This window comes from Orcinus orca, chromosome 18, assembly GCF_937001465.1.
Source record: "Orcinus orca chromosome 18, mOrcOrc1.1, whole genome shotgun sequence".
NCBI lineage: Eukaryota > Metazoa > Chordata > Mammalia > Artiodactyla > Delphinidae > Orcinus > Orcinus orca.
Window position 1 is genome coordinate 53,336,027 of NC_064576.1, and position 26,686 is coordinate 53,362,712.

At 38.1% G+C, this 26,686-nt stretch overlaps 1 protein-coding gene across 6 annotated transcripts in view; it reads right to left on the minus strand.

Annotated features, from left to right (window-relative positions):
* Positions 1-26,686, minus strand: part of ELF1 (E74 like ETS transcription factor 1) — a 105,057-nt gene that overhangs the window by 2,558 nt on the left and 75,813 nt on the right. For 4 of the 6 annotated variants that reach the window (XM_033436701.2, XM_004274546.3, XM_033436700.2 and 1 more), the window contains 5 exons: positions 16,942-17,049; positions 15,244-15,411; positions 9,464-9,547; positions 8,322-8,514; positions 6,923-7,366 (listed from right to left, as the gene is read on the minus strand). In XM_033436701.2, coding sequence (XP_033292592.2) covers positions 6,923-7,366; positions 8,322-8,514; positions 9,464-9,547; positions 15,244-15,411; positions 16,942-17,049 — 997 coding nt within the window. The remainder of the gene's footprint in view (positions 1-6,922; positions 7,367-8,321; positions 8,515-9,463; positions 9,548-15,243; positions 15,412-16,941; positions 17,050-26,686) is intronic. The other 2 variants (XM_004274547.4, XM_033436703.2) reach the window with 2 other exon arrangements.

Below are 26,686 nucleotides of genomic sequence, written 5' to 3' on the forward strand. Positions count from 1 at the left end.
ATTTTAATAGTTCACGGTTCATATTACATAAAACAAGTCATGAATATAATTAACTCATGAGGGTTCTTTAGGCTGGCAGATAGAACAAAAAATAAGGCCAACCCTTGGCAAAAATAGAGGCGTGTTTTAGCAGTTTTCTCAGCTCAAGTAATTTTCACAAATTTTAGTCATAAAGATACAATTTTAACATAAAATCTTTTAACGTGGGCTTCCCTGGTGGCGCAGTGGTTGAGAGTCTGCCTGCCGATGCAGGGGACGCAGGTTCGTGCCCCGGTCCGGGAAGATCCCACATGCCGCGGAGCGGCTGGGCCCGTGAGCCATGTCCGCTGGGCCTGCGCGTCCGGAGCCCGTGCTCCGCAACGGGTGAGGCCGCAACAGTGAGAGGCCCGCGTACCGCAATAAAAATTTTAAAATTTTTAAAAATCCTTTAACATAAAATCCAGTTTATGTAAGGTTTTAATTCCATTTATTGAAGAAAAGTGGTACATAAATGATATTATAAGTCGATCTAATTTTAAAAGTTCACAGCTGTGTAGTTTACAGTTATGGCCATTGTTAATATAAAACAAATGCTGTTGAAAAAACTCAGCATCTGGATCTCAACTGTGTTTCCTCTGAATTCTATAAAGCTATTTTACAAAAGGGAGATGATTGCTACTCCAAATGGCTAGGAGCTGGATTAGTCCCCGTAAACCAAATGTTAATTATTGCCAGGAGACTATCACAGGTAAATTTTAGCAAGTTACAATTATGTGGCCTGTCACATGTGAGAAATGAAATTCCGGAGGAGAAGACAAATGGGCTAGATGGAAAGATGACTCAGCACAACTCAGAAGAAGTTCAAAGGAAGCAGAAAGACACACGATAACTGCAGCCCACCCATACATGTAGGATACTGATTCCCAAGTTCAGTTTGCCACCATAGTCACCACTGTTAGGAGTAGTCTACAGCAGGAGATCGGCAGCTCTCTTGAAGGACACTGCTAGAAGAGAATATGAGTCAGGTAATGAAGATTTAATAGGCTGGCAGGGTATGGCCAGATGTACTAATACTATTGGGCAGGAAGGGATGAGTAGGAAGGATACAGAATAACTTCGGGAACTAGGGCACTTTTCCAAAATACACTGTGCCTCCCTTCTTCCCTGCCCGCCTGAATCAGGATATCTTGGGTGGAATCTAAGCCTGCAAATAGTAGCTGACAGATACCATTTTTTAAATAAAAAAGACCCAAGGGCTTCCCATGCCAAGAGTTCATGTACATGTATGTATAGATAAAATAGAACTTGGCATATAGGAAGCACACAGATTGTATCTATAAATATGTATAGCCTTGCCACCCTATAAGTATTATCCCAATTTTCCATATGAAAAAATTAATGCACAAAGTAGTTGAACAGCTTGCATAAGGTGAGCAGTTAGATAAGAAAAGGGGTCATTCAACTGCAGAGCCTATGTGCTTAACCATTACAACATACTGTCACTTCTTAAGTCCTGAATAACTTCAGCCAAAGATGAATACTTTCTATTAGATCTTTAAACTGTGGGGAGTTAACAACCTTTAATACATACCCCTCCCCCTTCCCCTTTCCTTCTCTCAGATGTGGCATGAGCAATAATGTACTTGGAAAATTTCCCTATTGCTCATCAGGGCTACCACTAGACTTTCAATGCTTTTATTCAAGTCATAAAAAGATGTCCCTTTCCTGAACACCTGACTGCCATCTGCCAGAAAATATATATACTGAGACACACACACACACACACATATATATATATATATATCTGCAATGTAAATATATTAGCTTATTTGAACAAATTCTAAAACAATAAATTTTCACTAAAAAATTCAGAGATTAAAGGATTAAATACTACACAGCCTTTTCCTAAACACAGGAATTTTAAATTATTTTTTTTCTTAGTTAATGATTAAACTGTCAGTTGTGTCTCATTATATTATATACCAAAGGTTATATTACAGTTAACTACTTTTAAAAAACGTAAGCTGCTTGTAACCAACTGGTACAGTATTGGTAATTTAAAATTCCTCAAACTTTCTGAAGCTAAGAAACATATACAATATAATATTTGGCTTTTGTTGAATATCAGATGTCAGAAAGTGTCATTTAATTGTTACAACCACCTGTAAGCTTAAATAATATCATCTTCATTTTATAGAGGAGGAAACAGACTCAGAATAGTTAGTTAATGTGATCCAGCGTCACATCTAATAATTGACAAGGCTGGAGGGCGAGAAGGTTATGCCCACATTCTTTCTACTCCATTACACTGCTTTAAAATGTATAATGTATACATTATACATTTTTAGAGGCTAATTATTTAAAAGACCCTAAGACAAACTATTAGTACTTGGATAAACATTATTGAGAAATAAGTTATACTGGGTTGGTATATGGACTTGCAGATTTACCAAGGAACAATTTTAGGAAAATATTTTACCAGAGGTTTATTTTTGTGAAGCCAAAGTTAAAATTTGTAAAACTGAGCATATATACCCTAAATCAATTAAGGAAATTTAATCAATTTCAATATAGATACAGCTGGCCTTCCATATCCACGGTCTCCACATCCACAGATTCCGCCAACCTCTCTGGTGGAAAATATCCACGCCCCCCCAAAAAAAATTTCCAGAAAGTTCCAAACCACAAAACTTGAATTTGCCACATGCTGGCAACTATTTACATAGCACTTACACTGTTTTAGGTATTATAAGTAATCTAGAGATGATTTAAAGTATATGGGAGGGTGTATGGAGCTTATACGCATATACTATGCCATTTTACATAAGGGGCTTGAGCATCCTCAGGTTTTGGACTCCAAAGGGGGTTCTGGAACCAATCCCCTGAGGATACTGAGGGATAACTCTATGTGCAATTATGTGAGATACAAAGAAAAGAGCAAAGGAAAAACTTGAGAAAAAATATGTTGCTACTTCATTGTAGGTAAGTGATATTTCATGTGATTATGTGAATTAACTGACAGTATGGCAACTCATTAAGTTCACTGCTTTAGACTAAACTGCTTGCATTAAAACACTATCTCCACCACTTACTAAAGGTGACCAGGCTCCGTGGCCTCTCCTTGACTCTGTTTCCTCAACTGTAAAACAGGAATATTACCTACACCTCACTGAGCAATAAGGATTTTCTATACATTAATATATGTAAAGTGTATGAATATAGAGAGTTCTTTGAAAGTATCATCTCTTGCTGTATATTAATTTAATAATCTAAATTTAAGTCATAATCATTTGACCTTCCCTCAACTATAGAAAAAATATTTCAAAGGTCTTTGATTTTATTAAAAAGTAGTCAAGAAAGATATAGCCAAATTTCTGTTACTTTTCTTAGGAGTGATAATATGATTATTTAGGATGTCTCTATTCTTAAAGAGTGTACACTGAAGTATTTAGAGGTGAAATGTCATGGTGATGTCAACTGACTTGACAAATAGCCAAAGAGGAAAAAAAAGGGTATAAATAAATATAGAGAGGAAACAAATAAGGCAAAATGCTATCAACTGTGAATCCAGGTGGATGGTATAGTTGTTCAGTGTACTATTTCAGCCTTCCCATATTTTGAAATTTCTCATAGTTAAAAGTTGGGATACTTACAGTGAAAATAAGTAGGATTTGGGGGAGGAAAATAAAATATAACCAAATGAGAAAATAATTTTTTTTAAAGTCAAATGAATGATTAAGAATGTATGTGGGGCTTCCACAGTGGCATAGTGGTTAGGAATCCTCCTGTCAATGCAGGGGACACGGGTTTCGAGCCCTGGTCCGGGAGGATCCCACATGCTGTGGAGCAACTGGGCCTGTGCGCCACAGCTGCTGAGCCTGCATTCACTCTAGAGCCTGCGAGCCACAACTACTGAGGCCCTCGCACCTGGAGCCCGTGCTCTGCAATGGGGGGTGCCACTGCGACGAGAGGCCTATGTACCACAAGGAAGAGTAGCCCCCGCTTGCTGCAACTGGAGAAGGCCCATGTGCAACAGCGAAGACCCAACGCAGCCAAAAATAAATAAATTAAATAAATTTATATTAAAAAAAAACAATGTATGTGGATACATACATACATTCATATAAATACATAATAATTTCTACAAGAAGAAATTGTGTTTTGGGAATTCCCCACCGGTCCAGTGGTTAGTTCTCAGCGCTTTCACTGCCATGGGCCTGGGTTCAATCCCTGGTCAGGGAACTAAGATCCCTCCCACAAGCCGCACAGCATGGTCAAAAAAAGAAAAGAAAAGAAAAGAAAAAAACTGTCTTTAAGTTTGGAAAGTTAAATTTTATATTGCTTCATTTTATAAGTAGTCCACTTAGAGAACTCATTATTCTAAAAGGAGATAAAGAATGATCATATACACTACTTCACGGGGCTTCCCTGGTGGCGCAGTGGTTGGGAGTCCGCCTGCCGATGCAGGGGACGCGGGTTCGTGCCCCGGTCCGGGAAGATCCCACATGCCGCCGAGCGGCTGGGCCCGTGGGCCATGGCCGCTGGGCCTGCGCGTCCGGAGCCTGTGCTCCGCAGCGGGAGAGGCCACAGCAGTGAGGGGCCTGCGTACCGCAAAAAAAAAAAAAAAAAAAAAGAATGATCATATACACTACTTCAAAATAAATTCTATAAATACGAAGGGGTGTTATATGTCAGACTATGTTAGGTGTTAGGAAAAGGACAATGAATAGAATCTAGCTCCTACAGATTTAAATGTATAGCAGGAGACAGGCATTAAAGTCACCGGAAACACCTGGTTTATGTACCAGAATGTGGTACAGGCAAGAAGTAAGCTTTAGCTGGAGAGCAAGGAAGGAATTATGAGTAGAGTGAGAGCTGGCAGTGGAGGCTACAGAAATTGGACTGCACTCTGTGTGCAAATTAGATCTAACAAAAGCTGCAAGAAGGCACTATCACGAATGCTGACTCTTGAGCCATTAAACAAAGAATGGCTCTGGTCAGAAACATCACATAATGATATGCATCGGTAACATGTAGGTTGCCAGAGAAAAAAATAGGAGAAACAGGAAGCAGGCAGAGAGTCCTCAGAACTCTGAGACTGTGGAAATGAAGATTCTGAAAGGTACACCAAAGACAGTTTGAAAATCAGAGGTAGGGAGTGTAATTACAATGTTTTAATATCTGGCAGTGAGTCTTACTCAGAAATTGACATTCAGAGTAATAAACTATCCAATATAATACACAATTTACTATCTTTCAGAGCTAAAGGTATGTGTTTTTGTTGCTCTTGTTGTTTTTCTTCTGGTTTGTTTTTATTCTCTAGGTCTAAAAAGGAAACTTTGATTAGAGATGCTAAAAAACAACTGAATCAGTCCAAGAAGGGAGTCCCAGTGATCAGCTGTGGCCATTGTATGTTTCATATCAACACAAATACATACAATGATAAGATGACAAAGAGCACAGAAATCAACGCAAGGAACCACATAATTTCCATCAGATATTCAGTCATCATAAGTAACCAACAGAACTTAGAGGAAAATAAAACATTAAAGGGAAAATACACAGTTAAATAAGTACTTCTTTAATTAAGATGGAAAAAATGTGATCTTTATACTCCTTACAAGTCAACGATTTAAGAGAATTTAATTCTCTTAAATCAAACTTGTCGAAAGTTTAAATGGACCATACAAGGAAGACTGAATCGTCTATAAGTCTGTTTTGATTCTAGGTAATGTATACTTCAAGATCAATTGAACAAAAACCCAGCATTTATATTCTAGAATATACAACTGTAAGATTGAAGTCAGCTAATGAAAATAATCAAAGAATCATTTTTACTGGATTTGGAGGGGCTCCTATATTTTATTATAATTCATGTTCTGGAAATTCATGGCAGTAGAAATGGAAAAACAGAACCTGAAAATGTCCATCTAATTTTCTGCCTTCCTCCCTTTTCCCCATTCTAAATCAGTCAAGACCAGTCCCAAGTGTCTGCAATAGAGCAGTCTAATCTGTTGTTTCATGTCTTTTCTGGGGTTATGAGGCAGATTTGATTAAACCACAAAACTATTCTTCCAACTCTGCCCCTTAAAAGCCCGAAAAAGAGGACCTTCGATTCTTGGCCTCCAACCTGTTTGAACTTTAGAACTATTCTGGATACTATCTGAGAAGATAGTATCTTCCCAAAGACTAATGTGGATTTCTTAGAACTCAATGCATTCCAAAGGGTCATGATATGTAAATTTATGTTAAATTTTTACAGCTTCTAACTTTGTTTGAAAAAAGATCTGAAACTATTCTCTGGATTTTCTTATATGTGGATCCCTTCTTATATGGATCAATTCAGTTACACAAAGCTATAGAGAACTGATTCAAATTGACTGAATAACATCAAGTAATGTCACAGTTTAAAAGTAAGGTATAGGGTCTTCCCTGGTGATGCAGTGGTTAAGAATCCGCCTGCCAATGCAGGGGACATGGGTTCGAACCCTGGTCCGGGAAGATCCCACATGCCACAGAGCAACTAAGCCCATGCGCCACAACTACTGAGGCCACACACCCAGAGCCCATGCTCGGCAACAAGAGAAGCCACCGCAGTGGGAAGCCCGCGCACCACAACGAAGAGTAGCCCCCGCTCACCGCAACTAGAAAAAGCCCACGCGTAGCAACGAAGACCCAACGCGGCCAAAGAGAAATAAAGTAAATAAATTTATAAAAAAAAAAAAAAGAGTGCTTTAAAAAAAATAATAAATAAATAAAAATAAGGAATCATTGATACAATCACAGGACTGATGCAACGCTGCTGAAACAATCTGTTGACCAAGAGTTCTAGCTTGACATGTATATAAGTTTTATTTTCACTTCTGAATCCTGACACGTTTAACGACGACTCTGGTCAGAAACATCGTACAATTATCTGCACCAGTAAGTTTAATTTTCTCACCTAATACTCTGAACGGAAGAATTTAATGTTTCGTCCTGCATGCTACTGGTTGCTTCTCCTTCTGGAACAGCTTGTACTGGCTGTACTACATGAATAGTCCGGAAGAGCTGGGTAGGATATGGAGTCTGTGTGGACTGCATTGTCCTAAGAACCTCTGATGGCTGTGCAGGTTCCACAGGATCTTTGGGTTTTGCAGCTTTAGAATTCCCTGGTTTTAGAACTGTAGTGGCTCCTCCTTTTATCCCTGGACCTGAAGATACTCTCGATCGACTTGCCTGGTTCCTACTCGAGGTGGTTGTTGAAGACAGTGATGGATCTGAAGACTCTATGCTGGAACTTGGATCCTCATCATCTATATAAATAAGGTCTTTCGGCATATCCTTAAACTGATACACCAAGCGCTGACCTTCTACTTTTGCCAGAATACCCCTTTGGTAATAGTACCTATTCAAAGCAGACAATTCCATCAATATTGTATTCAGTTATACATAAACTAAAATAATCTTCAACACAATAAAAATTTCCTAATCATAAACAAAAGTTTAAAGCTAGAAACAAACAGGTGAGAAAAGACTTTCTAAATGAAGGGTAGTTATTTTATTTCTCTTCCATAGCTTACTATAATTATAATGTCCCTAACCTGTTTAAATTTGCTTCAGTTAATCTGAAACAATTTTCTGTATAAAACTTAATGATGTACAAATAGAAGTGATTCAAATTCTGTCAGTTATTTTAATTAAATCAAGAACTTAAAAAGTGTGAGTTAAAAAATAAAATGCCAACTGTAACTACATAGTTCTGGTTTTAAAAGTTTACTGAGTTCTCAGATCACTGATATTTCTAATAAATCTTTCTCAAATATACCCAGATCCTGAAGACTAAATGACATGATCACAAGAAAAATAAACTAAAAGTGGGTTTAAGTGATACTTTTGTTCAACATTTTCACAATGGCTAATATTATGCTCGAAGCATTAATTTATTCCAACACAATATATTACACATCATACCTGAGATTCATGTTTAAAAATGCACCCTCTTATTCAGTGCCTGCATTACCACTAGTTGTTACTTTGTGCTGAACTTAAGTTTAATGACTCAAAACGTGAGCCTTATGGTCAATTTACAATTTCTGATGACAGCTTAACATTTTCTGATCCCTTCATAAATAAAATATCTCGTTTGCATGAAGATTTAGGGGGAGGAAGGAGAACGTTTTCCCAGACTGAAATAAGATTTCAACTTAAATACACACTCATTTCTACAAGCAGTGAGGTTTTAGCCCTTCAACAATAAAATTCACCATTTCTTTAACCAACGCACTTTTTAGAAGTCACCTACTTTTCAGTATTTAGGAACCGCTACTGGTCACACAGTGAACTACAGAAGCCTCACGTACCTGAGGGCTCTTCCCATGGTCTCATAATTCATGTCAGGCTTGTTTTTGTGCTTCCCCCACAACCGGGACACTGCTTTAGAATCTACCAATTTAAAAATGCCTTTTTCTCGCTGGGTCCACTTGATATATTTAGGACAAGTAGCTTTGTCCTGGAGCAGTGCCAGTAAAAACTCCCAAAGATAAATTGTGTTTCCTGAAACAAAAGCAATTTCTTTTTAACTGCCCAAAATTTCATTTGAAAGAACACAATAAAACACAACTAAAGGTCTTCTTAAGTTCCATCTATAATTATACAAACATACTACACAGTTCAGTTAGTACTGGTGATATAATGGTCATAAATTTTAGGGTCTAACATAAATCTTTTTATTAGTCCCGTATAAGATGTCTGAACAGAGCAATCCTGCCAATTAGATGTGTAATGACTTAGGGAGAAAGCACTTTGAGACAAATTTTTTTTTCAGCCTCTTTAAGAACCATTATTACGCCTAAGAAACTGAGAAAGAGTTGTACAAAACCTTTCAATAGTTGTTCTTTTTATATAAAGAGCCAGCAGATTAGCCTTAAAAATTTTCTTCAAATTTAGGCAGCAGTTATGAAAATACTAAAACTCCAAGACAATATAATAAAGTGTCTATGAACTGAAAACCTAACGTGGCTGAATTCTTCCAAGAAGCTCTTTATTAAACGAAAGGATGGGCTTCCCTGGTGGTGCAGTGGTTGAGAGTCCGCCTGCCGATGCAGGGGACGTGGGTTTGTGCCCCTGTCCGGGAAGATCCCACATGCCGCGGAGCGGCTGGGCCCGTGAGCCATGGCCGCTGAGCCTGCGCGTCTGGAGCCTGTGCTCCGCAACGGGAGAGGCCACAACAGTGAGGGGCCCGCGTACCAGAAAAAAAAAAAAAATGAAAGGATGGATTATTTTGACAGGTAAGTGAAAATCTCCTAGATGGATTTCTTGGGACTACATTATTACCAGTCTTTCTACAGAAGGTGGTAACCATACCTTATAAGCATGTGGCAGCAATAAGATCCATTTCAATAAAAGTTGGTGGTTTCTACTTAAAATATGCAGACATTTTAAAGCAATCTGAATGTTACTTGACCCATAAGTATTATAGGGAAGTTACAGTAGTAGTACTTACCCTTCCCGTCTTTGTTTTTCTTCCTCACAGATATGTTTGGTGTAGTGGCTGGGGAATCTGGTCGTGGTGGTTTAGTTTTTCTCCCTGAAATCACAATGGCTCTACATAAATATTTGCCCTCAAAAGAGAGAGGGAATGGACAATTTAGCTGTTTATAAATGCTGTTTTGTCATTTATCCTAAATTTCAAGTGCCAAATATTTTATACATGGAACACATATATTGGTCTCCTAAGTGCTATTTATTAAAAGGAAAATAACTTCAGTAAAAATTTGACATTAACTTAGGTTAGATCACAAACACTTTTATGTAGAAAACGATACTTTGGCTCATTTGTAAAAATGAGGTTAAGTTTAAACTTTACATTTTGTCTTTAAGGTGACAATACTGACAGTGCTTTCTTAAAATCTGGGGGAATATTCTTGATGCTGATAAAACTTGGGCTCAAAAAATAAGCCACACAGTTTGTCTGCCTCTTGGTTAGTTCTCAAATACTGGAAACTACCCAAAACTTCCAGAGATATAAAAAATAAGTGAGGCTAAATTTTTGTGAACCACATAGTCCATTTTTTATTTTCTTGTGTATTTTTAAACATCTCATTCTTCTATATTTCTTTCAATTTACAGCAAACAAATTTACTTTATGATTATCCATCATCCAGTCCTAAACAAGTCCAATGCAACAGAGTTAAACTATATTTTGTGCAGCCTTAGTCTGGGTCAACCAACTATTCTAAAACTGTGTTTGTGATCTGTTTTTGCCACTTATCTAGAACCACAACTCGGCAGCAACACTGCCTATGATTTAGGTTAAGCTGATGATGCTGTCTGAACAGACTACCACCCTGTATATGAGAGACAATGAAGATTAAGCATAAATAGATACTTTAGTTAGTACCATTTACCCCTACATTCTTGAAGCTGACTCTCTGATCTTAGATCATAAGGGTGAATGCTGGGGTAATATAATATAGGCAGTAATTTAGGAAAGCAGAATCCTAGCTAAAGTCACAAGGTCAGTGACAACACATCCCAAGACAAACTGAATAGGAAAACATTTCTTTTCTTTTTTTTTTTTTTGCCCATGCCGCGTGGCTTGCGGGATTGTAGTTCCCCAACCAGGGGTTGAACCCAGGCCCTGGGCAGTGAAAGCATGGAGTCCTAACCACTGGACTGCTGGGGAATTCCCAGGAAAACATTTCTGAAGTTAAGGTAAGAGTCAAGGAAAAGAGGGTCAAAAAAGTCACTCTTAAGGCCAGGTTCCTCTTGAAACTACCAGATGTACAAATGTAGACTGTAGGAGCCTGGTGTCTCAACTTCCATCACTGCAGACATCTGCAGAGAACCTCTGCATGACATAGAGACTTCTAGCTAACTGTGTTCATGACAGTAAGGACTGAGAGAAGCCAGACTTCAGTTAGCTCCTATCCTTCCTCCCATCTTACTTTATGCTATTTATTGACTTGCTCTGATAATATTTTCTTTATTCCCCAGTTTTCCTCCACTTGTTTTAGTCATGGCAGATACTGTCAGTAGCCTACCCAATATCCATCCTCTCCATCATCTTCCTTACTGTTCACGGTGGCAATGTACACAGCTCCACATGAATTACAGATTAGTTGGGTACAGAAATTCTGGTAACAGTTATTTCTTCTCAGTGCTTTGAACATATCCAGCCCTTCCAGCCTTTACTGGGAGCTTGTAAGCTGCCAATCCAATAATCAATCCTCTTCAGGTAATGCAGATCCTCCCTGGTTGGTTTGCTTCTTCTTCCTTTTTTTTTTCTTTTCTTTTCTTTTTTTGACGGGGGGTGGAGGGGAGTCTTTGATGTTCCACATTTTTACCATAATATATTTAGGCTTGGATCTATTTTAGTTATGCTACTCAGGATCCACCATGCTGGGATTAACATCATTCTTGAAAATTCCTCAGTCATTATCTTTGAACACTGCCTCTTCCTCACTCTACACATTCTCTCCTCCTAGAGCTTTGATTAAACATGTAGACCTTTTCACGCAATCCTCACATCTCTAACTCTTTCATACTTTTTATTCTACATCAGCTCTGTACTGGAGCTCACTAAATTCTCCCTTAAGCAGTGACTCATTTGCTGTTTAACCCATATATTATGTGTTCTATTTGGTTCCTTATCATATCAGCCTTTCACCATTAAATAGGATGTTAGTCTTTCACTTTCTAAAAACAGCTTTATTGAGGTATAACTGATATACAATAAACTGCTTATGTTTAAATTTACAATTTGATAAGTTTTGACATATGTATACACCTGTGAAACCATCACTACACTCAAAGATAATAAACATATTCTTCGCCCCCAAAAGTGCTTTGTGCCCTTTTGTAATCCTCACATCTCACCTTTCCCCACCCTGCCCAATCCACTCATATATTTTCTGTCATTATAGATTAATTTACAGTTTGTACAATTTTATATAAACAGAACTATACTCTTCTTGTTTTTGGCAGAGGGGGAGGGAGTCTGCCTTCTTTCCCTTAGCATAATTATGTTGAAATTCATCCGTTTTTGTTTTATGTATCAATGGTACATTTCATTTCATTGCTGAGTGGTCTTCCATTGTATGGATATACCACAAATTTGTTTATCCAATCAGCAGGTGATGGATGTTTGGGTCGTTTCCAGTTTGGGACTACTGCAAATACAGCTGCTAAGAACCTTCATTCATGCATAAGTTTTTCTGTTAAATGTATGGCTTCATTTCTTTTGGGTAAATACTGAGTAGTAGAATGGCTGGGTCACATGTTAAGTATACATTAAGTTCTTTAAGGAATTTTCAAACCGTTTTCCAAAAATATTTCCTCCATGCAGGAAGGTGGGGTAATCATAGGGCTCACCTCATTGGTTTCCTGTTTCCCAGGGATCACTCACTTTTGTTGACAGATGTCCACCACTTTCTTTAGTACCATTGCTTCATATATTTTATCTGTGGTTTTAGCTGTTTCAAACAGGAGGGTAAATCCAGGTTCTGTTTTTGTTGGGTTTTTTTTTCCAGCTTTATTGATATATAATTGACATATTGTGTAAGTTTAAAGGGTACAACATGATGATTCGATATATTTATATATTGTAAAATGATTACCACAGTAGGGTTAGTTAACATACCCATCACTTCACATAATAATCACTTCCTTTCTGAGAACACTTAAGATCTATTCTCTTAGAAATTTCCATAGTCACCATGCTTGTACATTAGTCCCCAGAACTTACTCATCATATAAATGGAAGTTTGTACCCTTTGACTGACATCTCCCCATTTCCTCCACCCCGCAACAAACACCATTCTTCTCTCTGTTTCCATGAGTGCGGCTCTTTCAGACTCCACATAAAATGATAGCATAGGGCTTCCCTCGTGGCGCAGTGGTTGAGAGTCCACCTGCCGATGCAGGGGACACAGGATCGTGCCCCGGTCCGGGAAGATCCCACATGCCGCGGAGCGGCTGGGCCCGTGAGCCATGGCCGCTGAGCCTGCGCGTCTGGAGCCTGTGCTCCGCAACGGGAGAGGCCACAGCAGTGAGAGGCCCTAGTACCGCAAAAAAAAAAAAAAAAGAGAGCAAACAGTATTTGTCTTTCTGACTTATTTCACTTAGCAGAAAGTCCTCAAGGTCTGTCCATGCTGTCACAAATGGCAGGATTTCCCTCCTTCTCAGAGCTGAATTATATTCCATTCTGTGTATTTATATATCACATCTTCTTTATCCATTCATCTGTGGATGAAGACTTAGTTGTTTCCAAATCTTGGCTACTGTGAATAATGCCGCAGAGAATACGGGAGTGCAAGTATCTCTTTAACATCCTGTTTTCACTTCCTTTGGATATACACCTAAGAAGTGGGATTGCTGAATCATACGGTATTTCTAGTTTTAACTCTTTGCGGAACCTCCATACTGTTTTCTACAGTGGCTGTACCAATTTAAATTTCCACCAACAGTGCAGAAAGATTCCCTTTTCTCCATATCTTTACCAACACTCTATCTCTTGTCTTTTCTATCACTTTTTCTAGCCATTCTATAGGTGTGAGGTGGTATCTTACTGTGGTTTTGATTACACTGCCCTGATGATTACTGATACTGAGCATCTTTTCATGTACCTGCTAGCTGTTTGTATGTCTCCTTTAGAAAAACGTCTATTCCGGTCCTCCGCACATTCTTTAATTGGATTTTTTTTCGCTATTGAGTTATACGAATTGTTTATGTATTTTGGATATTAACCCCTCATCCGATATATTATTTACAAATATTTTCTCCCATTCTGTAAGTTGCATTTTCATGTTGTTGATTGTTTCTTTTGCTGTGCAGAGTCTTTTCGTTTATTGTAGTCCCACTTATTAGTTTTTGCTTCTGTTGCTTGTGCTTTTGGTGACATATCCAAAAAATTGTTGCCAAGTCAGGTTCTGTTACTCCATCTGGACTAGAAGAGGAAGTTTCACCTGGTATTTTTTTAATAGTCTCATTCTTTGACAATGCTTTTTATTCCCTTGCATTAATAATTACAATCATATTCATTGAAAGTTTCTATTTGATAATCCTATTATCTGAGGTTCTTAGCAAACTAACCTTAGGGTTTTCTATGTCTGCTGCTTCTCATTCAGGAAGTATCTTTCTTATGCATTCTGTGATACTGAAATGTGAGTTCACCTTCAACAGGGTTTTATTTGAAGAAATACTGTGCAGCCTGGATTAAACATATGACGTGCCAAAGCAATTTTACAAGAGCTTCGCCTGGTGCCCGAAGTTACTGCCAGCCTGGGGCCATTGTTATGTTAATTACTTGGCTGGAAATTCCTAACGTCAGTAACAGTTTAAAATCTAATCATAAACCTAAGTTAAGACAAACCTAGGATTATGAATTCTCAAAGGAAAAATTTTTTCCACCCAGCTAAGAAATACAAGCTTCTTAACATCTGTCTGTGCCAAAGGGTGGACTGTTTTTCCCCTTAGGGTATAGCTAAGGGATCCCAATTATATGCTGAGGTCTCTGTCTAATAGCCCATCTTGCACTGGACCAAGACTTAAGCATCTGCCTCTATGTGGGCAATAAAACCAAGCCCCTTGGACATCCAGACTGACATGTCCTTCTCAGCCCTCAGAGCTGTTGCAGTGTCAGGTCACTCTTATTTTCCTCTGCATTTTTGGCTCTTGGAATTTCCCTTACTTTCATGTGAAGTTAGGTTATGTGGTGGCTGGTGATGCCATCAACCAAGATATTAAACTCAAAATATCAAACAAGCTGGAGTAGAATCAAAAGGCAATGAAGTGGGAAGAGTGTCAGTGTTAGAATGTAAGTATGGTCCTAATTTGTGAAAACTTTAAAATTCCCTCTAACACATTCTAACATTTCCCTCTTCAATTACTTACCTGCTGATTCCCAACTTGTATTCTTCCCACTGGAATCTTATACTGGAATCTATGCTGGTGGTTTTCAAACTATGTTCTGCGGAAGGAAACTGACCTCAGCCCTTACCCCTGAGCTCTTTCTGAGCTTGGATAAAAGAGTTTAGATAAAAGATTGAGGCTTTAGAAAGTTGGAAAATCCCTTTTCTGTGAGGTAGACCAAGTATTTTAAATGTATAAAAAAGTATAAAATAATTCTTTAAATTCATCTAATACGAAGAAATAACTCTGTTTTGTACATTCAATTTTTTCTCACGTAAGTTTTAATTCAGGTAGAAATATCCTTGAATAAAAGTTATATTTAGATTCCACATCAAGAGTTGACTGTTTTCCCTTAACAAATTAACCACCCACCTTTCTTTCTCTTAGGTTGTTCTGGTGATGAGCGTCCTGGTGAGTGTGCATATGTCTCTTGAACGTGCTGAGTTTCCATCACTTCAGGAATCCCATCTAATGTGACGGATACATGGGTGATTGGGGCAACAACAATGTCATCTTCAGATGAACTAAATATATTATTATCTAATGGAAATAAAATCAACTAATTGTAATCAACTTTGTATTATAAATCAAAATAATTTCATAAAATATTTCCTGTTTCTTTGAAGATTAAAATAGAAGTAAGATTTTGAAATCTAGTCCCTGCTTTTTATTTCCTCTGCCCTAAGTCAAGTACCCTGAGGCAGTCCAGGCTTGATGGGACTATTCAACGCCTCCCTTACCTGACTTCCTATCCCCAGTCTATCTTGTCTGTCTTCTCCATTCTTCACATTGCCACTAAAGTTTTTCTTTAAAACCTAAGTCTGGCCTGACCATATTATTCTTCTCTATAAAAACTTTACACCCTGAAGATTAGAAAGAAAAATAAAATTAACATATCTTCCCATAGTTTACAGGGGAAAAAAGATAGGAACAACCCAAACTCCATAGCATGCCATTCTGAGCTTCCACAATCTACAAACCATTATGAAGCTTATACTTCAGCTATACCAAAGCATTTTGAATCTCAAACATTTTATTGTTTTTTTTTTTACAGGTCTGTGTCTGCCTCTGCCTATGTTGAATGCCCCTTCCTGTCTCCTCCACCTATGAAAAGCTTATTTGTTACTAATCGCCCAGGTCAAAACACTGCCTCCATAAAGCCTGTCTCAGGTGTTTTCAGCTAGAGAAATCTCTCCTTCCAGAACACTCTGCTATCCCTCTCATGGCCTTTATTTTTGGCTTTTACAGTTATTTACATAAACAACTATCTTCAAAAGAAAACTGTCAGCTTGAGGAAAGAAACAAGATCTGTTCATTTCCATAACATGTTATTGCCTGATACATTGCTGTGCATATAGAAAATATTCAATAAACATCTTAAATTGATTTAATAATAATTAAGTTTATGAGTTTGACTACATCCAAAGGAGAACATGGATTTAAAAGCAGATCAATAAATGTGGCAGTGAATTTTATGCCATCAAGTCTAAGAAAACATTGCAATGGATTTTTGCCTATTCACTGATGAATACTGACTAAAGATCAATTTTTATTGATCAATAAAGATCAATATTGACTAAAGATCACTAAATTAAAATAGTTTGGGCCCTAAATACTTCACCAATGAGGTTAAGAAGAAATTCTGCATAATCTGCTATTTGACAACTAAATTACTTTTTTATCCTTAATGTCCTCACTCCTGAAATTAAAAAAAAAAAATCTTGTTTAACTGAACACTTTAGCAAAGGTGCCTCAACTAGTACTGTACCTTAAGATGCACTTGGGACCAAAAAAAGATAAAACATGGTCTCTCGTCTCTTGATATTTATCATCTGAGAGAGAGGTGGAAGAAGAGCTTTTCAAAGCATATAAACATGGTCCTACTATAGCACAGGGAGCTATATTCAATATCTTATGATAAACCATAATGGAAAAGAATACAAAAAAGAATGTATACATATGTATTACGGAATCACTTTGCTGTACAGCAGAAATTAACACAATATTGTAAATCAACTATACTTCAAAAAAAAAGCATATAAACATGAACAGTCATAACACAACACTCACTGATGCGCTTTTCATCCAGCATAGGGCCAGGAGAATCCATATTGAGGAGTGCTTCAGCAGCCTCGATAGTTTCAATTGTTTCATCCCCATTATGACAGGAAGCTTCAACTACAATACATTTAAAGAGAAAACAGAATTAGCTACAAGACATTTGTTCTTCTAAAAAGCACAGATTCGGGAATTCCCTGGTGGTCCAGTGGCTGGGACTCAGCACTTTCACTGCCAGGGGCCCAGGTTCAATATCTGGCCGGGGACCTAAGACCCCATAAGCCGTGTGGCATGGCCTAAGTAAATAAATACATACATAAATAAATTAATGAATTAAAAAGCATAGATTCTCATCTCTTGAACCAGGATACATCACTTAGTACTCTGGTTGATAACAATAGTTTGTCTCAACATATAAAATCTATACTGAAAATCACTATTATTTCTCATTTAAAACTTTGCAAGATGCGGGGGTTTTATTAAAAATAACAACAACAACAACCAAAAACCTCTGCAAGACACTGGGAGATAAAGTAAGCAAAATAGAACTCATACTCTAGGAGGAAAACACCAGTCATTTCTGATAATTCTTGTATTTACATGAATAGTAAACTAAGATGTCACTGGGCAGGTCGTGCTGTTTCTGTTGACTCCATACTTTAAAATGACTGGGTTGATAGTTTTAGGTCCCTTTCAGCTCTAAAACTGATTGCAATACTCTTAATTCACTCACAGGAATGAATATGAGTCTCTGTTAATTTCTGAATCTTCTTCCATTCTTCTATAATTAGTGAATTGCCATCATCACCAAAAGTTTTAGTCCTAGTCACATGATTAGAATCTAAACACTCTTTGATAATTATAGTATTCTGGTACCTTTCTTCTCTAATGTGTAACATAGAACACTAATTTCCCTACTGTGACCTGTGCCTAGTCCAAGTTTTTTTTTTATGTTCTTTAAAAATATTAAAATACAAATGAAAATTAATCCAAATACATGCTAGACACTAGACACTTCTCTGCATCCCAGAGAGGTGTCCAAAATAGCTGCACAGCGAATTCCTTGAATGGCTTTTAGCCCCTCAGTTCTAGGATCAGCACCAAGAAACTAAATAGAGCTACCAATGCTCTCTTTGCATGGATAAACTCAAGTTTCCTGAATGTGGTATTTATCATCCATAATCCCTTGTACTTACTTGCTATATTTTCCCCTCAATACTGACAAAATTATACATGTTATTTTTTAAAGTTTGAAAAAATATATATATAAATAAAATCATGATTTTCAGATTCAGGGTTGGACTGATAGTTTATAACTCAATGAATATAAGCCTTTTAATTTTACAAAACATTAGAAAGTAAATATAAACGTAGTACTTAAAGCAAAAGTTCTTTTTCTCAATCAAATGAATGAAAGTGATCATTTATACACTGTCCTCTCCCTATTCCTATTCAATCCAGAGAAGCAACAAAATCATTTTCCTCTTCATTATTAAGATTATAACCAGACTTCCAAGAAATCTGTAGTTCTTTGAAATTTACCGTAACTTTCCATTAGAATATTATAACATTTATTATCCTAAATATTTCCTAAACAGTTCACACTCTCTTTTAGACTGAAGATTTCCAAGAATCTACAAAATTCTTCGTTGATTCCAAATCCCCAGCTGGCAAAAATATTGAATGACTATCACTCTTAAGTAACTGTACAAGGAAATGTGGAAGATACAATAGTATAGGACATGACCTTTTTCCTTATCTATTGGTAACAGATACTTAGATACTGTCTAAGAAAATAACAAAGTGATCAGTTCTACAGTATAGAGCAGACTGACTACAGGCACTGTATATCATTATAAGTTAGGAAGACTTCCTGAAGAGATGGGTTTAGGCTGAGTCATTTAAGATAGCTAGGATTTAAATACTTTGAGAGGAAGAGAGAGAAATTAAAGCAAGAATAATAGTAGAAGCAAGGGCATGAGAAGAAGTGTTATGCATTTAAAGGAAATGAGATAATTAGTCTATACCATTAGAAAGCAAAATGTGTAACAGCTAAAGATTATTATAATAACAGCATATTAAGTAATTTGCTTTACAAATTGACTAATGTGGCTGACTGCCTCCCCAAGGGAGGAATCTCACAATAGGAATGGAAGGCATGGTCTGCTGAAGCAGCAGAGACCAGAGACAATTCCTGAATGATGCTTTCAAAGAAGTTCTGGATCTTGGATTATATACTAGTCAGCTCCTCTCAATTAGGAAAAACTCCCAACAAAGCACATTTTCTCTCATAAAATACTGGCTAACACTGGGAGTCCCCACAACCTGCCAAGCCAGAAGAGAACCTCCTTCTTCCAGATATGAAAGATGTATCTGCAGAATTCCAACCTTCTGGGCTCCATTCCCTCAGCTAATATCTCTGAACCCAAATATCTATAGGTCACAGGGAGGACAAGGAACAAGAAGACAGCCAACATAAAAAGAGGCAAGGATTTTAATCTAGCCTGGATTTCTCTAACAGCAACTTAACCCTTATAGAGTCTTCCTCTTTTAAAGGCTTTAAGCTTTTCCTCTTAAGGCCAGTGCTCACATTTCTGAGTTACTACAAAAAGCACTCTAGAGCACCTGAATATACTTTTGACTAGTTTTTTAATTCTAAAAGTAGGTGTCCTTTTCATTTTCATACCAAGATACACAAAACTTCATTAGGAGATTCACAGTCTTTGTTACGAAACTAATTCCCGTAATTATAATGAAAAATAAATCAATTAAATTTTAATTATATAGTCTATCAAAAACAAGTGCTTAACTGACAAAGGATTAATCTCCAAAATTTACAAGCAGCTCATGCAGCTCAATATCAAAAAAACAAACAGGGCTTCCCTGGTGGCGCAGTGGTTGAGAGTCTGCCTGCCGATGCGGGGGACACGAGTTCGTGCCCCTGTCCGGGAAGATCCCACATGCTGCAGAGTGGCTGGGCCCGTGAGCCATGGCCGCTGAGCCTGCGCATCCGGAGACTGTGCTCCGCAACGGGAGAGGCCTCAACAGTGAGAGGCCCGCGTACTGCAAAATAAAAAACCAAAAACAAAAAAAAACCCAATCCAAAAATGGGCAGAAGACCTAAATAGACATTTCTCCAAAGAAGATATACAGATTGCCAACAAACACATGAAAGAATGCTCAACATCATTAATCATTAGAGAAATGCAAATCAAAACTACAATGCGATATCATATCACACTGGTCAGAATAGCCATTATCAAAAAAATCTACAAACAGGGCTTCCCTGGTGGCGCAGTGGTTGAGTCTGCCTGCCGATGCAGGGGACAGGGGTTCGTGCCCCGGTCCGGGAAGATCCCACATGCAGCGGAGCGGCTAGCCCCGTGAGCCATGGCCGCTGAGCCTGCGCGTCTGGAGCCCGTGCTCCGCAACGGGAGAGGCCACACAGTGACAGGCCCACTTACCGCAAAAAAAAAAAAAAAAAAAAAAAAATCTACAAACAATAAATGCTGGAGAGGTTGTGGAGAAAACGGAACCCTCTTGCAATGTTGGTGGGAATGTAAATTGATACAGCCACAATGGAGAACAGTATGGAGGTTCCTTAAAAAACTAAAAATAGTACTACCATACGACCCAGCAATCCCACTACTGGGCATATACCCCGAGAAAACCATAATTCAAAAAGAGTCATGGCGAACGGATAAAGATGTGGTACATATATACAATGGAATATTAGCCATAAAAAGGAACAAAATTGGGTCATTTGTAGAGACGTGGATGGATCTGGAGACTGTCATACAGAGTAAAGTCAGTCAGAAAGAGAAAAACAAATATCGTATATTAACGCATATATGTGGAACCTAGAAAAATGGTACAGATGAACCGGTTTGCAGGGCAGATATTGAGACACAGATGTAGAGAACAAACTATGGACACCAAGCGGGGAAAGCAGCAGGGTGGTGGTGGTGGTGGTGGTGTGATGAATTGGGGGATTGGGATTGACATGTAAACACTGATGTGTATAAAATGGATGACTAATAAGAACCTGCTGCATAAAAAAATAAATTTAATTTAATTTAAAAAATTAAAAAAAAAAGAGTCATGTACCACAATGTTCACTGCAGCTCTATTTACAATAGCCAGGACATGGAAGCAACCTAAGTGTCCATCGACAGATGAATGGATAAAGAAGATGTGGCACATATATACAATGGAATATTACTCAGTCATAAAAAGAAACGAAATTGAGTTATTTGTAGTGAGGTGGATGGACCTAGAGTCTGTCATACAGAGTGAAGTAAGTCAGAAAGAGAAAAACAAATACCGTATGCTAACACATATATAGGGAATCTAAAAAAAAAAAAAAAAAAGGTCGTGAAGAACCTAGGGGCAAGACGGGAATAAAGACGCAGACCTACTAGAGAATGGACTTGAGGACAAGGGGAGGAGGAAGGCTAAGCTGGGACAAAGTGAGAGAGTGGTAGTGTATATATAGACATATATACACTACCAAACGTAAAATAGCTAGTGGGAAGCAGTCGCAGAGCACAAGGAGATCAGCTCAGTGCTTTGTGACCACCTAGAAGGGTGGGAGGGAGGGAGACGCAAGAGGTGAGATACAGGGATATATATATATGTATAACTGATTCACTTTTTTATAAAGCAGAAACTAACACACCATTGTAAAGCAATTATACTCCAAGAAAAACGTTAAAAGAATTTTTTTTAAAAAGTGCTTAGAAGTCCAATTCCTCCATAATAGTTAAAACCAGAAAAGATAAATACTTCAAAAAGTCTAGCAAAATGATTAAAATAAGGCATTGTAACACTTGCTCTTAAAAACTTAAGCCTCCTATTTAAAATCTTGTAGATTTAAGGCATAGTAGAAAAGAATATTGCGGGACGTCCCTGGTGGCGCAGTGGTTGAGAATCTGCCTGCCAATGCAGGACACACGGGTTTGAGCCCTGGTCCAGGAAGAGCTCACATGCCCCGGAGCAACTAAGCCTGTGCGCCACAACTACTGAGCCTGTGCTCTACAGCCCGCGAGCCACAACTACTGAGCCCGCGTACCACAACTACTGAAGCCTGCGCGCCTAGAGCCCAAGCTCTGCCACAAGAGAAGCCAACGCAATGAGAAGTCCGCGCATGGCAATGAAGAGTAGCCCCCACTCACTGCAACTAGAGAAAGCCCGTGCACAGCAACGAAGACCCAACGACGAAGACCCAATGCAGCCAAAAATAAATAAATATATAAATTTATTTAAAAAAAAAAAAGAAGAAAAGCATATTGCTCCTCTGTCAAGGCTTTGAAATTCTATGAATCGAAGAAAATATCCTCCTAAAACTAAATTTTTGAAAAAATCAGGCAAGTAAGGCACAGGTAGCTCCATAATTAATTACCATCTTCTAAACATTTATATAACTCTAAATGTTCATTTATGTAAGTTTTATAAATATTTTAAAGTCTACTGGGTCGATAAAAATGACAAAATTAGTATGTATAACTATTCAGTTGCCTATCAGTTAAGAAAATACAATGAGAATTTCAAATCACTTCTTTATCAAGCTTTTTAAAATGAAAAATTTCAAACATATACAAACATATAGGAAATCATATTTATAATGAACTGAATGTATCAAGGGCCCAGCTTCAATACTTAACAGTCAATCTTCCTTAATCTATACTCCCTGGCCCAACACAGACATGGGATTATTTCAAAGTGAACCCCAGAGAGCCTATCATTCAATCGTAAATATTACAGTATATAGAAAATACCATGATCACATCTTTTAAAAATCACTCTTTAAATCAGATATCCACTTAATATTGAAATTTCTGTCTCAGATTTTTTTTAATCTGAAAAAGTTGGTCTGTTAACCAGATTTCAAACAAAGTTCACGCATTACATTTGGTGGCACGTACCTTCCTTAGTATTTGGCTTTTTTCCATTTTTGTTGTTTATCTTAGGAGAAACAGGGTCATCTGTTTGTAGTTTCCCACATTCTAAATTTTGCTGATTATATATCTGTGGTGTCACTTACCATATCCCTCCCCCCCGTGTATTTCCTGTAAACTGGTAGTTACATCTAGAAGATTGATTTGATTCGCATTCAATTCTTTGGCAAGAATACTTCAAAGGTGATGCTGTGTGATTCAATGGGCCTTTTGAAAGTAGGCAGGTCTTCCTTCAGTACTTCGAGGATTGAGAAGCAGGTTCAGGTGTTGCCAACCTGATCTATCCAGCATAAAATTCTCCATCAGCCTTTTACCTAATGGCTTTAGAAGTTACTGATGATAGTTACCTAGATGCACTATTTCATTAGGGATTTCAAAATGGTGATAATTCTAATCTTATCATTCCTTTAGCATTTATTAGCTAGAATTCTCTATAAGGAAGAACTTTGTCATAAACTATCTGGTTACCCTGAGCTACGGTTCATAAATAAAGGCAAATTAAACGCTTGGTTCTTTTTCCGTTATTTACTGATTTTCAGAATAATAAATGGGATCTTTCAAAAGTGACCACTGGGACTTCCCTGGTAGTCCAGTGGTTAAAACTCTATGCTCCCAATGCAGGGGCCGAGGTTCGACCCCTGCCCTGGTTGGGAAACTAGATCCCGCATGCCCCAACTAAGAGCCCGCGTGCCACAACTAAAGATCCCGCATGCTACAACTAAAAGATTCCTCATACCACAACTAAGACCCGGCGCAACCAAATAAATAAATAAGTGTTTAAGAAAAAAAAAGTGACCACTAAGTTTAAAATATTTTTATTAGCTTTTGGTTTTATCTATTTTAAAATTTATTTATTTTTGGCTGTGTTGGGTCTTTATTGCTGGGCGCAGGCTTTCTCTAGTTGTGGAGAGCAGGGGCTACTCTTTGCTGCGGTGTGCGGGCTTCTCATTGCTGTGGCTTCTCTTGCTGTGGAGCACGGGCTCTAGGCATGTGGGTTTCAGTAGTTGCGGCACGCGGGCTCAGTAGTTGTGGCTCACAGGCTCTAGAGCACAGGCTCAGTAGTTGTGGCACACGGGCTTAGTTGCTCCGCAGCATGTGGGATCTTCCCGGACCAGCGCTCGAACCCGTGTCCCCTGCATTGGCAGGCGGATTCTTAACCACTGCGCCACCAGGGAAGCCCATATCTTTCTATTTTTAAATGTAAGCAAACACATACATATCATTTATATTCTTTCCCCTATCCTAAATAATAGGTAACCATTCGTGCTGTACTGACCCTTGCTTTTTAAACTTCATATACACTAGAAATCATTCCACAACTATATATAGAAATCATTCCACAACTATCTATAGAAATCATACTACCTTCTGAATTTCAAAAACGTAAGGCAAGTTTAATGTCGTTAATATCAGTAATCTAATTTGTAAAACTTTGTTTATTCCACTTCGCTTCAGTGCTTAGGTCAGGAAATACAAAATAAATTGGTGGCTGCTACATGAAACAGGAATGAAAACCAAAAAAAAAGTACAACTAAGCTTTTAAAAATATAGAGAAAATGTTTGCCCTTCATTAAATGGATTACAAAAATTTCTTGTAAGCAACAATAAAACCCACAAGCCTTTTTTTCCTTCCAATTTTATTGAGGTTATAATTGACATACAGCACTGTGTATGTTTAAGGTGTACAGCATGATCTGATTTACATACATCATGAAATGATTAGCACAATAAGTTTAGTGAACACCCATCATCTCATACAGATACAAAGTTAAAGAAACACAAAAAAAATTTTCTTGTGATAAGAACTGAGGAATTACTCTTTTAACAACTTTTATATATAACATACAGCAGTGTTAATTATATTTATCATATTGTACATTATATCCCTAGTACTTTTTTATCTTCTAACTGGATGTTTGTACCTTTTGACCACCTTGGTCCAATTCCCATTCCCCCCACCCCTGCCTCTGGTAACCACAAATTTGATCTCATTTTCTATGAGTTTGTTTATTTGTTTTCGAAGTACACCTGACCTACAACACTGTTAGTTCCTCAACATAGTGATGTGCTATTGCTATACATATCAAAATGATCACAATATGTCTAGTTAAGACACATCATCATACAAACATATTATCTAGTTATTTACTGTATTCTCCACACTGTATATAGCAATATACCTATTAAGTTGTTGATCACTTAATTTCAAACGCATTTTAACCCTGCATTTTTATTCCCCAACTCCACGTTTACTATTTCTGACATCATGTTTTACGTCTTTCTGTTCTGTGTATCCCTTAACTACTCATTGTGAATACAGATGGTTTTACGATGTTTGTCTTTTAACCTTCCTACTAGCTTTATACATGGCTGATTTACTACCTTTACTGTATATTTGCCTTTACCAATGAGGTTTTTCCTTTCATAATTTTTCCTTTCATAATTTTCATATTTCTTGTTGTGACCTTTTTTGGTTAGAGAAATCCCTTTAACATTTCTTGTAAAGCTGGTTTGTTAGTGCTCAACTCTTTTAACTTTTGTTTGTCTGTAAAACTTGATCTCTCCATCAAACCTGAATGAAAGCCTTGCTGGGTAGAGTATTCCTGGTTGTAGGTTTTCCCCTTTCACCACTTTAAATATATTGAGCCACTCCCTTCTGGCCTGCAGGGTTTCTGCTAAAAAGCCAGCTCACAGCCTTATGCAAGTTCCTTTGTATGTAACTTGTTGCTTTTCCCTTGCTGCTTTTAAAATTCTCTCTTTAATTTTTGCCACTTTAATTACAATGTGTCTTGATGTGTTCCTCTTTGGGTTGATCCTGTTTGGGACTCTGTGCTTCCTGGACATGGATGTCTGTGTCCTTTCCCAGGTCAGGAAAGTTTTCAGCTATTATGTATTCAAACATGTTCTCTGCCCCTTTCTCTCTCTCTTCTCCTCTGGAACCCCTATAATGCAAATACTAGTACGCTTGATGTTGTTGAGAGGTCTCTTAAACTGTCTCATTTCTTTCTATACTTTTTTCCTTTTCCTGTTCAACTTCAGTGATTTCCACGACTCTTGTCTCCCAGCTCACTGATCTGTTCCTCTGTGTCATTTAGTCTACTGTTAATTCCTTCCACTGTATTTTTCATTTCGGTTACTGTACTCTTCATCTGTTTGGCTGTTCTTTACATTTTCTAACTCTTTGTTAAAAACTTCTAACTTCTTGCTCTGTGCACCCATTCTTCTCCATAGTTCCTTGAACGTGTTTACGATCATCATCTTGAACTCTTTACAGGGAAGGCTGCCTATCTCCACTTCACTTAGTTCTTCTGGGGTTTTATCTTGTTCCTTCATTTGGAAGATATTCCTCTGTCGCTTCATTTTACCTAACTTGCTCTTTTTATTTCTATGTATTTGGTAGGTTGGTTACATTTCCCGACCTTGGAGAAGTGGCCTTCTGTAGGTGCCGTCTTATGCATCCCAGCAGTGGTCTCCCCTCTGGTCACCAGAGCTATGTGTTCTGGGGTGCTCCCTAGTGGACTGCGTGGGTCCTTCTCTTGTGATAGGCTAACTATTGTGGATGGTCTGGTAGGTGTGGCTGGCCTGTGCTCCAGTTGTTTGCCAGGTCCTGCCTTGCGTGGAGGCTGCCAGGGACCCCAGGTGGTCCCAGGGCTAGTGTTGGCTGACAAGTGGGCACAGCCAGGTTCTAGAGTGGGTAGTTGTGGGGCTTGGGATCCCAAGATCTAGTGTCAGCCTGCTGGTGGGCAGGGCCAGGTCCTTATACGGCTGGCCGTGGGGTCAAGGGTGTCCAAAAGCTGCTG